We start from the raw sequence: 18,447 nt of genomic DNA, 5'->3' as shown, positions 1-18,447 counted from the left end.
AAGCTCTTCCTTACAGAATGTCAACTAATAAATGTAAAAGGAACAGCTGGATTAGAAAACTCACCATTTAGAAACATAATAATTACTGATTCAGGCAAAAGTCATCAGTGGATGTGAAAACCATGAGGCAGACTAAAGTTTGATATTATCTACCAAATCTCAAAATATCTCCCTACAAAATAATTCCAAGGTGAAAACCAGTAACTTTTCAAGGGAGAAATCTGGCAAGGACTATTTTAAGTTATCAAAGTTATCATCAGTGATGGAACTGGACATCATATGCATCCAGATATGACATAATGAGAAGACCTAATTTTTGTGGTATTCCTGTCTAAAATATATTACCTCAAACTAATCATGAAGAAATACAGGCAAACTAAAACTAAAACATTCTATAAAGCAACTGGCCTGTAATCTTAAAAAAAGTTAAGATCATGAAACTCAAAGTCAGTCATTTGCAACTACCTTCTCCCATTCTGAAGGTTGCCTATTAGTTTTTATTTTTTCTTTCACTGTGCAGAAACTTTTTATATGTTGATGTATGTTGACGATGTCCCAATAGTTTAATTTTTGCTTTTGTTTCCTTTGCCTCAGGAGATACATCTAGTAAGAAGTTGCTATGGCCAATGTCGAAGAGGTTACTGCCTGTGTTCTCCTCTAGGATTTTGATGATTTCAGGTTTCACGTTTAGGTCTTTCATCCATTTTGAATTTATTTTTGTGTATGGTGTAAGAAAGTGGTCCAGTTTCATTCTTTTGCATGTGGCTGTCCAGTTTTCCCAATGCTATTTGTACATATAGAAAGAACTTCTAAAACTGAACATCCAAAAAACAAATAATCCAGTTAAAAGGTGAAAGACATGAATAGACATTTCTCTGAAGAAGGTGTACAGATGGCTAACTTGAAAAGATGCTCAATATCACTCAGAGAAATACAAATTAAAACTACAATGAGACATTACCTCATACCTGTCTGAATGGCTGAAATTAACAGCACAGGAAACAACAGGTGTTGGTGAGGATGTGGGGAAAGGGAACCCTTTTATACTGTTGGTGGAAATGCAAAGTGGTGCAGCCACTCTAGAAAACAGTATGGAGGTTCCTAAAGTTAAAAATAGAGCTACCCTTCAATCCAGCAATTACACTATTAGGTACTTACTCAAAAGTTACAAAAATACTAATCCAAAGGCATACATGCAACCTAATGTTTATATAGCATCATCAACAATATCCAAACTATGGAAAGAGCATTTCCCAATGTCTACCAACTGATGAATAGATAAAAAATATGTGGTATACACACACACACTGGAATATCACTTAGCCATAAAGAGAATGATATCTTGCTATTTGCAACATCGTGGATAGACCTAGAGAGTATTATGCTAAGTAAAATAAGTTAGAGAAAGACAAATACCATATGATTTCACTCCTAACTGGAATTTAAGAAACAGAACAGATGAACACAGGTGGGGAAGAAAAGACACAAATCAGGAGACTCTTAACTACAGAGAACAAACTGAGGATTTCTGGAGGGAGGAAGGTACGGGAATGGGTTAAACAGGTGATGGGCATTAAGGAATGCACTTGGTGTTGTATGTAAGTGATGAATCACCGTATCCTATACCCGAAACACTATATGTTGACACAAATTTAAATAAAAACTTGAAAAAAAGACAAAACAGTCAAAGTAAGACTGAAAAACTACTTCAGAGTAAAGGAGTCTAAAGAAACCTGATAACTAAATGCAACAGGTGATCTTGGATTGAATTTAATTTGTGTTAATATACAATAAAATTATCAAAACAAGAAATTGCCATTGGCACAATATTATTGTCAAATCAGAAGGCCATATTCATATTTTGCTAGTGTTCCAATAATGTCTTTTATAGTGAAAGAAAAAAAATCTAGTCTAGAATTCTGCCCAGGACCACATGCTCCATTTAGTTATCAGGTTTCTTTAGACTCCTTTAACTGAAATAGTTTCTCAGTCTTACTTTGCACTCAAAATTTTCAAGTTTTTATTTAAATTTCTGTACTATTCCTTTTTTCTTTTCTGTACTATTCTTGCAAACTTTTCTGTAAACCTGAAATTATTTCAAAATAAAAAATATTTTCAATTTATTTCACTGACATACTTCTTATAGGTAAGTAGTATAAAAATCCCATGTAATAAAACATCTGTTTAAATAAATGTATTCTTTCATCAGTACAAAAATTCTAAGTGATAAAGCACCATCTCAGTTATTTGGTAATGTGTTTTGCTTTTAGCTGTAGACAACATGACAATGTATGGCACAATCAATGGAATCTTATTCAAGGAAATAATGAGTCCAAGGTTTCATAGGAAAATAGTGCCTGTTGACGAAAAAAAAGAAAAGACTAACCCTGTCATATTTTGTCAGTTCACAAATTCAAAACCACTATCACAAAATCACTTATAAATACCTTGTGTTGCTAGAATAATCCCACATGGCCACATCTAGGAGGCTCCGAACCCAGGTTTTAGAGGGCTCCTTAAGAAATTTTTGCTGGTAGATTCCCACTACAAGATCTTCTACAGTGAGAAGTTCTAGATCTTGTCTGATTTCTTCCATTGGTAAACAGAAAAAGGTAAACATTACTGAATTTAGGTACACAGAACATATATACCAAAATGGAAATAACAGATGTTACAATGCACTTAAACAGTGACCTAGTTTTACTTACCTGATGCCTTTGCCATATGCTTCAAACACCAGTTGACTCTGGCTCTGTCATCAGACTGGAGAAGGGAAAAAATTTACTTGTATTTTCTCCTACACTGAGTTAATTTTAATCAATTGCTGTCCTTTCAAACTGGGGAAGTGGGGGTGGCAGGAAGGGAAAAACTGAAGAGTTTGTGACAACTAAATGAGAACCATAAAAAAGAGCAACATACATTTTAAAAGACTACTGCTTTTAATAACCAGTAACATTTATAAAGCGATGCTAAGAGACTCTGTGAAAAGCAAAGGAGATCTAGGGTAGGCACATGAAGAAACCAATGTTCAGAAAAAGATAAGGTAATCTGTTCATGGTTACACTAAAATAGTAATGTTAAAATCCAGTTCTTCAACTCCTAGCCTAAAAGAATTAGACAAAATAAAGAATGAAGGCTCTCTAAAGATTACAAAAGAGGATCAAGAGATTGTTACAAAGTTTTTAAAAAACAGTGATCTTACTTAGGACAGGTGTACAGATTAGAGCACCCTTTCTTCAGAGTAAAAAAGGGATTTCAGCAGGAGAAACTAAAAACATGAGATCTGCCAAATTAGAGATAACATTCAGCTTTTGCAGTCTTCAAAATCCTTCCAATACCACAGAAATTATTATACCTAATCACATTCAAAACAATTCAGAATGAACATGTTTTACCACACACAGCTAACACACAAGCAAACATTCTTTCTTTGGGTACCTTTCATGGGTCTTTTAGTACATGCCTTAAAAAAATATTCTTAAAATGAAATTACCTTGCAGTAGATAAGTGGCCAGTTTCCTGGGTTTGGGTGAATAAACCTATAAAGGTTTTGTAACACAGTTGCTTGGTCATACCCAGATTCGAAGTTTGAAATAGGAATCTTGTGACTAGAATCACCTGAAGGGAATACAAAGGAGTAAGGAGTTCAAAATTTGATCAAAGTAAGTATTATGAAATGGGTAAGGAAGAAGGGTTACAGGAACAAGGTACTGGGTAACTCATATTTAAGCACTAGTACCAAGCCTAATTATAGTTAGGTACTTTATATTACCCCATAATCTTATAAGAAGGGCATACACACATATTATAGAAGACACAACTGAGAATCACAAAAGTTAGCAGAGGTCAATAGTTGGCAAACAATGGAGTCAGGACTCAAGCCCGGTTTAAGTGACTGAGCCTATGTGTGTTCACTATTCCCATCTGCCATTCATGAATCTGTTTTATATATAAGGCTGGAGAACTTAATAGCAAGGACTGCTTTTTCAAAGGTTGTAGGATTAAGGTTTCACTTCCAGTAAAAAAATGGACCAAGTAATTCAGACCAACTGCTCACAAAAATTTAAACTACCTGAGGATATCAGGAGCACATAAAGAGGGACGCCTAGGTGGCTCAGTGGTTGAGCACCTGCCTTTGGCTCGGGATGTGATCCTGGGTGCAGGGATCGAGTCCCATATCAGGCTCCCTACAAAGAGCCTGCTTCTCCCTCTGCCTGTGTCTCTGCCTCTCTCTGGGTCTCTCATGAATAAAGAAATAAAACCTTAAAAAAAAAATATTTTTCTGTCTAGCAAACATAAATCCTCTCTGGATGAAGGGAACATCATTATTAGCTTTCAATTACTTTAAAATCATTTCTTCAGCATGGCAGGGAAAATGGCGGATGGGAAGGTGGGAGAATAGAGGCCTGAGAAGCCATGGTAAACTGAAGCCTCCAGAGTAATGGAGGGGAAAGTTCCAGCTGCTGCGCTGAGAAGTGAGCAGCTGAAGCAGCAGCCTGCAGACCTCCCAAAAAAGTCTACAAAAATATCCAAGTCTGGATTTGCCACAGGTAGTTAGATGACAAAGAAAGCCAGCCATATCCATCAAACTCAGATCAAGTAAGCCTTAAAAAAACTGTTCCAATTCTTGTTTCAAAACCCTTTTCAGCGGCAGCAGCTTTTAATGAAGACGACGACAGTAAACCAAAGGAAATGCCTCCAGAAGCAAAGATAAAGATGAAAAATACTGGAAGGAATACACCAACATTAGCAGGACCAAAACTCCTTCAATAAAGTAAAGCATGGTTTCTCTGATAACCAGAAACTACGGGAGAAAAATATAAAATCTCATCTTGGAAATGTCCATGACCAAGACAAATCATGTGTTTTGAAACTGGAGTGTGGAGTGTCAAGTTAAAAGGAATAGTTTCCTTTTTTAAAGAATGGTTATTAAGATTACCCTTGGAGCCGCCTTTTTTAAGATTGAGTGGCGGAACACAAATAAGTTTGAAATCAGAATTACTTTATGTTTTAAATGCAGATTTCAAGACCTTCGCTTAAAAAAAAAATCAGAAATGGTACTTTTCTATTTTTTTAAACACAACTATTAGCACATTAAAAGGGAGGTATAAAGTTACTGTCTATTTAAACTGCAAACAATTACTCTTAACTCCCTGAACCTAAACTGTCTGGCTCCCGGGAATAGCTTTAAGAGAGAGGGAGAATTGTATTGTGAGGAAAAGGTTATGGAACTATATACTGAAAGTATATTAGAGAATCAAAATACAGCTTTTGTCCTCATAGGCATTTGTTTTGTTTCAAGTCATCATAAACAAGGTATTGCACTGCTAGCAGTTGGTACAAATACTTAGCTCCTTAGAAAAAAATTTAAAAATTGTATATAAATTGTTGAGTATTCTAAACAGCCCACTTCAACCATTTCAGTGGGTCTACCTATTTATTCGTCTTCAAAGACCATTTGCTACAAAAGTAAGTATTTTGAATGTGCTTCCCTTGGTTTTTGTTATTAGCCAGTTCCTATAAGCATTTCCATCAAATCCTGAGGCAAATCACAAGGAAGTGGTTTCTTTTCAAATAACAAACTACCAAAAACTTAAATATATAATATTAAATATTTGGCTATTTTTTTTAAAGGTAGAAACACCCAAAAAGCAACATCGCATGAAAATGAAGAGGAGAATAATGTATTTTCTATAACTCGGTTAAAGCTTAAGTTACTAACTTGTGAAAGTGAATTTGATTTAGACTTAATAAAAAAATTATTTTAGTACAGTAATATAATTCGATGTATATATATGTTAATATATAACATATATAAACAGCCTTTCAAAAGCACAATTCAGGTACCAAAGATAAAAAGAAAGAAAATGCATCTTTACACACATCTTATGGGATCTTTGACCACATATACATTGTTCGATCTATGTATTACAGGGTTTCAAAAAAGATTTTTGTGATAGTTAATGTGATAAACACATATTTAAAAGCATAGTCACAGATAAAAGAAACAGTCTAATGATTTCCTTGAAAACAACTACAGTGTTTAATCTGGAGGCAGCTTCAGATGATTTTATTGGTAATCACTACTCGCTGAGCTCTTTTAATAGGTAACAGAGAAGTAACCTGTATATGTTCCCAACACTTTGTTAATTTGCATTCAAGTTTAGAGTAAACCCCAAACAATGGAAATGTATATAGAACTATTAGTTCTTACATGATTTAATTATGTCACGATACATGAACTCAACTTGCTTTGAGTAAGCAAACTTTCCACTTTTGTAATTTTACTGTTTGTTAAAATAACATGCTTCTCTTATGTATTCTTTTCTTACCTTAAGTGAAATATTAGCCTAAGGTCAAGATGGGAGAGAAACAACTGAAATGAAGGTCTTCATTAAAATACCAATAAATTTGGGGTGCCTGCATGATTCAGTTGGTTAAGTGCCTGACTCTTGATTGCTTTGATCATAATCACAGGGTCCTGGGACTGAAGCCCAAATTGGTCTCCAAGCTCAGTGGGGAGTCTGCTCAAGATTCTCTCTCTCCCTCTTTCCTCTTCCCTGCCCCACATGCTCTAAAATACATTTTAATAAGTACCAATAAAAAATACCAATAAATTTGCCATTCTCAAAAAAGATTTTTTTAGTCTACATGAATAACCAGGTACATGAAATAAGGAAAACCAAACCAAAACTGATACAAGGAGATCCAAAGGTATTTCAGCTACTGAAGTTATTCAGCACAGATTTTAAATCATTCTTGTATCTGAGGAGATCAAATTATGAATTTCAGCATAAAGTTATATAAAAGGATAGAGTTCAATTTCTGATAATGACAGTGAGAAACTGAACAAATGAAACACCTGCTTGAAAGCACTGTAGAGATAAAACTGCAGTGAGAATCAGGAGTCCAAAGTCTTAGAGAGGAAGGAAATCCTAGAAAGCTTGATTCTGGCATTTGGGTTCACTGGAAATTTGAGCACTTATCAATTCTAGAATAGGAGATTTAGAGTGTGAGAAAATTAGTAGTTTTCAACAGACCTAGACTTGTAAGAATTAAAAATATTATACCAGGGGCACCTGGCTGGCTTTGCTGGTGGAGAAAGGGACTCTTGGTTTTTGGGCTGTGAGTTCAAACCCTATGTTGACTGTAGAGATTACCTAAAAATAATTTCAAGATTTTATTTATTTATTCATGAGAGACATGAGAGAGAAAAAGAGAGGCCGAGACACAGGCAGAGGGAGAAGCAGACTCCATGCAGGGAGCCTGACGTGGGACTCAATCCTGGGTCTCCAGGATCACGCCCCAGGCTGAAGGCGACACTAAACCACTGAGCTACCCAGGCTGCCCATCTAAAAATAATTTTTAAGAAAGAATTTATTTATTCATCTGCGACAGAGAGAGAGAGAGAGAGAGAGAGAGAGAGAGAGAGAATGCATGTGCATGTGAGCAGGGGCAGAGGGAGAGGGAGAAGCAGACTCCCTGCAGGGTAGGGAGCCCTATGCAGGGCTTGATCCCAGGATCAAGAGATCATGACCTGAGCCGAAGGCAGATGCTTAACCGTAACCCACCCAGGCACCCCCAAAATAAAATCTTTAAAAAAATATTACTCCAGTATTACTTGCATATGTTAAATATGTAGTTAGAAAATATTCAACTGTCTTCTGGCTTCCACTGTTTATGCTATGAAGTCAATTACAAATTTCACAAGTGGTCCTTCAGTGGTAATGTGCCTTTTTTCCTTTTTTAGAGATCACCTAGAAATAGATGGGACTCTTAAAATATCTGAACCCAATTTTGTATTAGCTCAATCCCTGAAATTGAATTAAGGTGCTCTGAGATGGCTAGTGACAGAAGCTTTCTGCCAAAAGCAATCACATTTTTTTTTTTTTTTTTTTTTGGAGAGGAATAACAAGTTTTCCCATCTACTGTTTGGCACTCAAAAAAAATGATCAGACATATGAAGAAATCTGGTACCTTGACTGAGCATCAAGATAAACAGACCCAAAAAGATCTCTATAATAGGGTTATCAGACATAAAACTTTAAATGTTCAGGGAAATCAATATTAATAATTTCACCAAAACCATAAAAAAGAACCAAAGGTAAATTAAAAAAAAAAAAACTAAAGACATATTCTCTAACCCATTTTAGGAGGGCAAAGCAACCTTGGTAACAAAATTAGGTAAAATTATCCTCAGTCTTTAACATGAATGCACAAATCCTAAAACAAAATATTAACAAACCAAATCCAGCAGTTTCTTTAACAGCGATGTAGTGACTTTGTTGGGTTTACTGCTAGAATGGAAGGTTGGTTATTAGCAAATTACCAGATGAACAAAAGACACAAATCATGTGAGACAGAAGTACTGTTCATTAAAATGTGCAACTGGTACCTCCAACCAAACTGGGAATAGAACTTTACTGTGATCAAGAATGCATACAAAAAAAAAAAAAATGCATGAAGAAAAAAGAAACCAAATATAAAGCAAACAGCATAGCTGTTGGTGAAACATTAGAAACTAGAATTCCTACGTATCCAGTACCCTACGACAAATTTTTAAGTTTTAAATAAAAAAATATAGATTAGAAAAATGTCATCCCACAGACAGGACTATATAAGGAATTTTAAGAACTCGAGTTACAGTTTAGCAATGGCTGGATAAAACTAAAATACAAAAGCAAATAAAAATATAATTTCAAGAGATATCACTTAAAAATAAAGTTTATAAGGTATAAATTTAACAAGATATTAAGATCCTTGTGAAGAAGACTCTAAGTGTTGTAAGGCTTACAGATCTAAAAAATAAAAGAGTCACCCCTTGTTTACAGATAGAATGTCATGAAGCTTCACTCCAAAATGATCTGAAGATTTAAAGGTAATTCTAATCTAAATTTCAACAAAGGTATTTGTAAAGCAGGATACTCCAACTCTGAATCGTATGAACAGCAAAGGGTCAAGAATAATGAGGATATTCCAAAATTAAGTCAAGGAACTTGTCTAAGTATTATTAAAATCTTGTGTTTAACAATATGGATACCAAACAAACAAGCAGACCAATAGAACAAAATAAAGATATCAGAAAGACTCAGGCATCAAACAGAAATGTGGCACTACATACTGAGAACAAACTGATCATTTAATAAATAATGCTGAGACAACGGATTATCCACATGGGAAAAGAATGAATCAGAATCTCTACATCACACCAAACATAAGTCAATGCCAGGAGAATTAAGAACTTTGGCATGAAAAACAAAACTTAATAAAAACTATCATTTATGGCCTTCTGGTAGAAGAAGATTCTTAAATAAGATACTAAACCCCCTCAAAATGTAAGAGAAAAGACTGATACATCCACTAAGTCAAAAATAAAAACTTTCGTTCATTAAAAGACATTGTACTGACAATAAAAAAAAATACAAGGTACAAACTGAAAATTGGGATCTGCAATTATATCAATAAGCAGATATGTAGTAAAATTCCACAAGCCAATATAAAAGACAATCCCATAGAAAAATTAGGAAAAGGTAATGCTGAGTTAGAAAAAATACAGGTACATAAAGCAGCATACAATGTTAATTTATGTAAAAGTTTGAAAAAGAAAAATTAAATTCATAACTTAAATATTCACAGGGTGCCTGGGTGGCTCAGTTGGTTAAGCATCCAACTCCTGATTTCAGCTCAGGTCACAATCTCAGGGTCATGAAACTGAGCCCTGAGTCGGGCTCTGTACTGGGCATGGAGCCTGCTTAGGATTCTCTCTTGCTCTCACCCTTGCCCTCTGCCCCTCACCCACCACTCCCAACCCCTTGTGTGCACTTGTCTCCTAAAAAAAAAAAAAAAAAAAAGTATTCACAAAACTATTCAGAAAAGAAAGGAAATGATTAGCACAAAATTCTAAATAGGGTCTCTCTTATAAAGAGAGAGGTGGATGCAGTCAAGGAGAGATTTAGGGACCTTCGATGACAGCACACTGCTCTTATTTCTTCAGCTGACTGGGGAATGCACTACTGTTCATTAATTAATATCCTTTATGCCTTAAGTCAATGTTAAATTTTTGTGTATGAAAATTAATATTAAAAGCTGATGGACCTTCCGTATAGGAAGCTAAAAGGAGTTTTCAAAGCTTTGCTTATTTTAAAGCAGAACTTCCCTCAAGAAAATTAACCAATAAAATGGAATCAGAGCTCCTCTGGTTGAAGTGGGGGAGGAGGAGAAGGGCCAGAAACTTCCTGCCTCCATGCACTCATAAGAACCCGAAGTACCCCTTCAGAGAAGAACATGGCAGTGGGGGTGGGAAAAAAAAAATCAATAGATTCCGTATCAATATCTCTTCCAATCCTGACATTCCTTGACTGCTAAACCATAAACATCCATCCATCAAGTATCCACTTAATTACATTTACATGTATTTCATAAAAGGCCAGATAGCACAGGAGCATTTGAAAAATCTACACACACATTCCTTAGCTACTACCCACACTGTATCCACACATAAACTTGCTTCAGTGTGTTCCTCTATGAAATATGGTATTTTCCTAAGCACCAGGTTGATTACACCACCATAAGCATTTTCAGTTATTATGTTAACATAGCCGTCAGTCTAATATAGTCATTTATCTTCTTTAACTGGCACGTTACCCAGGGTTATCAAATTGGCAATTTAAGGCCTGTTTAAATTGGTGAGCTTTCCTGAACAAATTGTGTTCAATTTCAATTAGTTTGAATACTAAATTAAGAAGACATTCCTAGTGTCTTTAATAGGTTTATGTTAATCTGGTTAACTTGAAAAGGTTATAAAAATAAGCCTCAAAAACTTTTTAAAAATCAAGTATATATCAGAACCAAAATAATAAACAGTAAGTAAGGCCAGTGGCACTCCCATCTGGCACTCAACAGATGAACAAACCAGAAACAGCTTAAGTAAAAATGAAGTTAACTCACCAGCTAAGTTTCTATTTTTGTCTTACCACCACCTATTTAGTGAATACCTCAGGTGATGTAACTTGTGGGGAGATTAGCTAGGTTCACACTTCAAAATCTGTATTATAAATTTTTTTCATTCAAAGCTACATAAAGGGACCAACTAAAAAAATTTCCCTTACCTGTTTCAATCTATGGCCCTGATCCCAAACACAAAAAGGACTACTATATACTTTTTGCTAAGACTGGAAAAAACTCAAAGCTCATAAGCAAAGGGGACTCTAAAAATATTCTCTTCATTTATAAAGAACATTATAAATATCACAAATAGCTGCTTGTTATGGCAGATTTGAAAAACTTATTTGTAATTTCAAACACTTCTACAGGCTAGTTGTCTACGTTAAGTAAAAAAAAAAAACTTTTTGAATATAAATTAAAAATAAAACTATTACCATGATTTTCATTCTAATCATAGGAAACTGGTTAAAACCTAGTTTCTAGACGAATTTAGTTCAGAGCTTATTAGGTATATGGTCATATCCTTTAGTATCCCACAAGTCTATTCAATTTTAAAGTTTTTAAGGATCACATATATCATTTACCATTTCTATGAAGACTCTCCAACAATTTCTTACCCCAACTTAATGTTTTATGTGCCCATGTAAAGCAGTAAATCTTAACGAGGTACATATCCATTCAATGCCTATCATTCTACCACATTCCTTTATACTTACTTGCAGCCTGACAATGAAACCGAAATCCTCGTGGAATTTCACCTGTAATACAAAATATTTTGTTGGGAGAAGCTCTCTGGTTTTCCCATAGCCGTATGCCATAGGATGACCAATTGGTAGGTAATAGTTATTGCTATATGAAAATACGAAAAAAAATTAAACCTTCATAAGAGTTCTTTTAAACCAAAGGAATGAGGATTATTAAAGAATTTCGGTATACTGTCTAAACTACTTTAAAAAGGAAGTCACTTCTTTATAAAAAAGAAATAGTAGGTAAAGCAAAGTTGTGCTAAAAGGAGTCTTAGCTAGGGGTCCATGAGGCCCTATTAAGGGCCTCATGTATGTATTTCTCAACAAAAGTTTCCAAATTCTATCTTTTTAATGTTTTACAATCACATGAACAAAAGTAGCTATTTAATTTATCCTAAGCAGCAACTCTTACTAGTGTGAGTAGGATGATTAGTTGCTCTGCCATTGAAACACAAGAAAAAGTGCTGGCTTGTTCTAATGAATTTTAAATCAACTGGCAAAACTAAAGATGAAGATCTTCTTTCCCCAACCTTTTCTCCTTTACTCTTCCCCCTATATGTTTCTCCTACTTGCCTTTAAAAGTACACTGTTCCTTTAACTATCTTCTTGGGAACTGAAATGAATCCTAGGTCTTCATTATTACTTGCTTTTGCTAGAGTGCAATAGCCAGAAGAGATACTAAAAACATTGGAGAGACTATTAAATATTAGGCTATCTCCATATCTTCCTTTGTATTCCTTAGAGCAGCCAATAATAGGTATTATTCCCACTTCACAGATAAGCTAGTAAGTTCAGAAAGATAAATAACTTTCTTCAAGGTTACAAAACAACATCAAGTTAAAATCTAGTAATCACTATGGTGAAGGATGGGTCAAAGAAATGAAAGAGCAAAAGGCATAAAAAGCCTTTAGAAAATTCCAAGATGTAAGGCTACAGGTAAGCAAATGACAGGCTACACATTTTTTTAGGCATACTATCCCACTCAACTCTAATGCTTTCTCAGGTTAAAAGCTTAAACTGAAAAACTCTGTAAACACCTAGTTCTTAGTAATTTTTCAACCAATTATGATGAAGTCTTGTTATACTTTAAGAACTCAACTATGTATCAGCCTTTAAGAAAACAAATACTGTTAAATAAAATCAAGATAAAATGCATACTGTTTAGATCTAGCATCTTTCGCTCTACTTACCAGGATTTATAAATCTGTGGAACTCTGCCATTATACCTTCTTGGAGAGAGTATTTAACACACCCTATTTCACAAGGGAGGAAGCGCTGCTCACAATGAGGAGGGAGCTCACCATGGCTAAAAATGTTCAAAAAATAAAAAATGCCTCCAAGAAGAGCTAAAAAAGAAAAAGAAAAAAAGAAAACACAAACAGATGAGAGTTTACCCCTCTACAAAACCAAGTTTGAAAACTATTTTCCTTGTGTTCCTATCATCAATCCTATGTGAGCTGTAAAAGAGAAAACTAATCTGTACCAACTAAATGAATAAAAATTTTTATAATTACACTTATCAAGAATTACAGTGGTAACCATTCTGCATGAAGCAACAAAATTATTCAAACTTGCAGCCAGTTCTACATAATTTAGCTAAACATAAGCCCTGAATTTCAGGAATGACTTAAAAGCTGTGACCTGTACTCAACAAATACAAGAGGTTTGGGAAATAAAGCTAAGTAGAATCAGCACTGAAAAACTCTGATATAAACCATGGACAATTTAGTTCACTCTTTACTTTTTACCAATATACACAAAAATACTGATAAATTCTCTAAAGAAAGAAATGTGAGAAAGCGTGAAGGCTCTTATTTACCAGGATTAGCCACATTTAAGACTATTAAAAGTTTATTAATCTTCAGTAAATTCAGAACACAATGAAAAAAGCCAGAGGAAATAACAAGGACTTTTATTAGCTAAGCTCTTTTCTAGGCTAGATCTTTATACTTTAAATGTATCTAAAGATCTAGCTATAAACACTTAAATCTAAGAAGTATATTTAGTAACCTATGAAGTGGTTATTAATCAAGAGACCGGATTTTTGTATAAAACAAAATCTTCTCTTGTATCTCTCTCATGTTATTTCTACAAATGCAAATTACCCAATCTTTTACAACTTTAGCACATTTGAATACTTGTAGTCAATTATTCTGAAATGCAGGATCAAAATAAACAGAACACATAATTACTGATCAACATATCATAGTGTTCTGAGCAACCACATTTACCTAAGCAAAAAATTTTAGGATTACTCTACCTTGATCACTTTTTAGAGACAAATTTGACATATCCGGGGGTGAAACATTCTGCTTCGGTACAAGCATGCCTGGCTGCCGCAGTGGAGTGGAAACAGGTTTCTAAAGAGGAAGAAAATAATTGATCACATAATCAAACTCTTACTGAGCACTTTATACAAATACTTAAGTTTAGCAAAACACCTGGAAAACAACTCACTGACTACTTCAGTAACCTCTCTAGGCCAATGAACCCAATGAGTAAAGAAGCACACATCTGTCAGTGACATCAACACCCAAAGGCAGACAAGGGCAAAATCTATACATATTCTGAATCAAAAAGTGAGTGGCAAACAACCAATTCAACCATTGCTGAAAACCATTTGCCCACTGCTGATAATCTAAAGTAATCCCACTGAATCCCATAATACATACCAGCCCAGTGGCCAAAAGAACATCATTCAACAAAGTACTCCAATTATGCTGACTTCAAGTCTCAATGAGATATAAGACATTCTCAAAGTATGCATAAGACATTATAGTTTAAAAAAAAAAAAAAGGTTCACTTGTATAAACTAAGTACCAATTCTACTGAAACACACATCTACAAATTTAAAATCGCTCAAACCTAAAGCAAGCAAAGTGCTCTTCAATTTCAATCCAATGTTGCCAGTTTAAAGTAAGAATGGAACTTTACTATGTCAGAATGAAAAGAACACAGAGAGGGTAAAAGTCCACAATTACCCTGAATTTTCCTGATACAAACCAACAAGAAAAAGTTTATTCAATACTTTATCATTCTACTACACATAAATTTACCCAAATAAACTTTATTCAACTCTTACCTATAAGGCATACTAATATTCACTAGCATGTGCAAGTTTTGTTGTTTCAATATTTTAAACACAACCGCTTGCTTGTTCCAGGTGTCACTTAAAAAGAATAGAATGGCCCAAGCTACTCTGAGACATTAAAAAGGGGGGGGGGGGGGGGAGGGGGTCTTCAATCATAAAGGGGTTGGAAGGAACCCTTAGCGTTCATCTGGTACCAACCCTAAAACCCAACAATCTCCTCGCAGATCAAAGTTTATTGGTTGCAGGTTTCCTAACAGGGATTCCCCTGGCCTTTCACTACCAAATAGCAACATGTCTCCTAGTTAAGGGAACCTGTTGGGTTTTTCACAGGCATTCTGACGCCAGAAAAAAAAAAGAAAAAATGAAAAATTCTTCTTTGCACTAAGTCACCCACTCACCCATCCAGCATTTACTGAACACGCCCAGGTGCCAGGCAGGTAGCGCTCTTCTCAGGCTAACTTTACCTGCTTCTCTGAAGGCCCAAAGTCCCTTCCCTGGGCTGCTCTCCACTCTCGAGCCATTTCTGCGTATTTCTCCTTTTCTTCCTCCTTTAGAAGCTTGGGGACATTTAAGGAGAAGAGAAAGGAGAGAAGCAGCAATGAGGACCGAGTGCCCCGGGCCCCAGAGGCAGAAGCCAGGACTTCACCGGCGGTCCCTACGTCGGTTTGCCCTAGGGCGGGAACAGGGGCCTTCCTTTCACGCCAGCTGGAGCCAAGGAGTCATAGGCCTCCTCGAGGCCTCCTTCCTTGCCGCCTCGCCCTCCCACTTGCCCAACTGCCTGGTCCGCCCCCCCGCAGCCTCCCTACCCCCCCGCCCCCACCCCCACCCCCACCCCACTACCTCCAGTCTCACCGCCCAGTCAGCAGAGCAGTAGGGGATGGCATCAGCTATGCGAGCCACAGGCAGGCCTCGCCGCCGTAGTTCGGGGATCTTCTCCTGCACAAAGAAATAGTAGGCATTACGGCTGGCCCTGCGGTTTGGCATGGCGAGCGAGGCCAGGATTCGACAACCTGCGCCACAGACAGCACAAGCCGCCGGCGCCCTCGCCGGGCTCCCGCCCTTAGTAACCGAGGCCGGCGCCTGCGCGCCAAAGCCCACAGCGCTGGACCAATCAGGGCGCGGTGCGCAGCCGCATTGGCGTCGCTCCGAGAAAAAGTCTGAGACTGACTCGCGGGGCAGTGGGGGTGGGGGGGCGGGGGAGCCTGGTCACAGGTGCGAAGCATTCTGATTGGCTGAGATGAGGCGTTGGTGGGCGTGCTGTCACCAGGAGGGCTTGGCGCAATTCCTGTACATTATTGCGTAATATATGTCGAAGTAGGTGGAGAAAAAGCGGACGAGAGAGTGGTTCAAGTTCTTTCATGTTTTGTGACTGTCAAAGGCCTACTCTGTGCCAGGCACTGTGAAACGTGTTGGGTGGCGGCGGCAGAGTGAGGACCATGACAAACAGTATCTTGTCCCTGAAGAAGTTTACAATCTAGTGGGGGCGTTTGAGGGGAAGATGTCAAGTGCATCAACCCTTGTGGGGCACTGGGGGGGGAGGTGTGACTGCTTTTCTGTCTTTCCCCCCATTCTTAAATGACGCTTGTTATAGTTGCAAAGAATATGTTTTTGAAATCAATTTTTAACGTGTTAGAAAGCACAATAAGGAGCGGAGGTTTAAAATCATGTCCTTCAACACAATTTTATAGATTTCCTCAAAAAGGTGGTGTCATTTTGTTGTTAGTTTTATTCCTGGAATATATTTGGAGCTACTATGAAAGCTTCCCCCCCCCCACACACATTATTTTCTTTTTAAAAATTCTCTAAATTCAATTTAGTTAATATATACTATATTATTACTCATGGGTAGAATCCGTTACATACAACATCCAGTGCTCATCGTAACAAGTGCCCTCCTTAATGCCTGTCATCCAATTATATCCCCCCCCCCACCTCCCCTCCAGTAACCCTTGGTGTATTTCCCAGAGTTTTAGCCTCTGGTATGGTTTGCCTCCCTCTCTGTTTTCATCTTGTTTTATTTTCCCTTCCCTTCCCCTGTGTTCATCTGTTTGGTTTCTTAAACTCCACACGTGTGAAATCATATGGTATTTATCTGTCTCTGACTAATTTATTTCACTTGGCATAATACCCTCTAGTTTTATCCACATCATTGCAAATGGCAAGATTTCATTCTTTTTGATGGCTGAGTAATTTCCTTTTTTTTGTGTGTGTGTGTGACATTTTCTTTCTTTATTCATCTGTTAATGGACACCTGGGCTCTTTCCAAATTTTGGCTATTTAAGACATGTTGCCATAAACATTAGGGTGCATGTGCCCCTTTGGGTTTTTTTTTATTGGAGTTCAATTTGCCAACATATAGCATAACACCCAGTGCTCATCCGTCAAGTGCCCCCGTCAAGTGCCCCCCTTAGTGCCCATCACCCAGTCACCCCAATGCATGTGCTCCTTTGAATCACTATGAATGAATGGATCAACCAGGAAATTAATGGAAGAATTTAAAAAATTCACAGAAACAGAGGATGACGAAAAAATAACTGTTCAAAACCCTTCAGATGCAGCAAAGGCAGTCCTAAGAGGGAAATATATAGCAATACAAGACTTTCTTAAAAAACAAGAACAGTCTCAAATATACAATCTAACCTAACCCCTAAAGAGCTGGAGAAAGAAGAGCAAATAGAGCCTAAATCCAGCAGGAGAAGAGAATTAATAAAGATTAGAGCAGAAATCAATAAAATAGAAGCCAAAAGAATAGTAGGACAGATCAATGAACTAGGAGCTGGTTTTTGGATAAGATCACTAAACCTCTAGCCAGACTGATTGAGAAGAAAGGAGAAAGAACCCAAATAAAAAAATTCGGAAAGAGGAGGAATCACAACCAACATCCAAGAAATACAAACAATTATAGGAACATATGATGAGCAACTATATGCTAACAAATAAGGTGATCTGGAAGAAATGGATGCATTCCTAGAAACATAAACTATCAAAACTGAAACAGGAAGAAATAGAAAACCTTAACAGAGCCATAACCAGCAGAGAAATTGAAGCAGTAATCAAAAATCTCCCGGCAAACAAGAGCCCAGGGCCAGATGGCTTCTACCAAATATTCTACCAAATATTTAAAGAAGAAATAATAACAATTCTACTGAAGCTGTTTCAAAAGATGGGAACGGAAGAAAAATTTCCAAACTCGTTCTATTAAGCTAACATTACCTTGATCCCCAAACCAGACAAAGACCCCACCAACAAAGAGAATTACAGAGTATGAATGCAAAAATTCATAGGGTCCAACAATAGGTCCAACAGTACATTAAAAGGATTACTCACCATGACCAAGTGGGATATATTCCTGGACTGTAAGGGTAGTTCAACATCCACAAATCAATCAATGTGATAAACTACATTAATAAAGGAAAGGACAAGAACCATAGGATCTTCTCAATAGATGCAGAAAAAGTGTTTGATGGAATACAGCACGCTTTCTTGATTAAATAACTCCATAGTGTAGGGATAGAGAGAACGTACTTCAAAATCACAAAAGCTATATATGAAAAGCCCACAGTGAATTTCATTCCCAGCAGAGGAAAAACTGAGAGCTTTTCCCTTAAGTTCAGGGACAAGAAGGGGATGTCCACTCTCATCACTGTTGAAAGTACTAACATAGTA

At 36.6% G+C, this 18,447-nt stretch overlaps 1 protein-coding gene across 2 annotated transcripts in view; it reads right to left on the bottom strand.

Annotated features, from left to right (window-relative positions):
* Nucleotides 1-15,940, bottom strand: part of MAEL (maelstrom spermatogenic transposon silencer) — a 29,665-nt gene extending 13,725 nt beyond the window's left edge. The window contains exons 1-8 of one of the 2 annotated variants that reach the window (XM_072732912.1): nt 15,634-15,940; nt 15,246-15,338; nt 13,951-14,050; nt 12,881-13,036; nt 11,661-11,702; nt 3,494-3,618; nt 2,709-2,763; nt 2,448-2,589 (exon numbers count right to left, since the gene is read on the bottom strand). In XM_072732912.1, the coding sequence (XP_072589013.1) occupies nt 2,448-2,589; nt 2,709-2,763; nt 3,494-3,618; nt 11,661-11,702; nt 12,881-13,036; nt 13,951-14,050; nt 15,246-15,338; nt 15,634-15,765 (845 nt within the window). In that variant the 5' untranslated portion in view covers nt 15,766-15,940. Of the gene's footprint in view, nt 1-2,447; nt 2,590-2,708; nt 2,764-3,493; nt 3,619-11,660; nt 11,703-12,880; nt 13,037-13,950; nt 14,051-15,245; nt 15,339-15,621 lie in introns of both variants that reach the window. The other variant, XM_072732910.1, reaches the window with a different exon arrangement.
* Nucleotides 15,941-18,447: the final 2,507 nt, after the last annotated feature.

The sequence above is a fragment of the Vulpes vulpes genome, chromosome 13 (genome assembly GCF_048418805.1).
Source record: "Vulpes vulpes isolate BD-2025 chromosome 13, VulVul3, whole genome shotgun sequence".
NCBI lineage: Eukaryota > Metazoa > Chordata > Mammalia > Carnivora > Canidae > Vulpes > Vulpes vulpes.
This window is presented reverse-complemented; position numbering and strand designations above follow the sequence as displayed.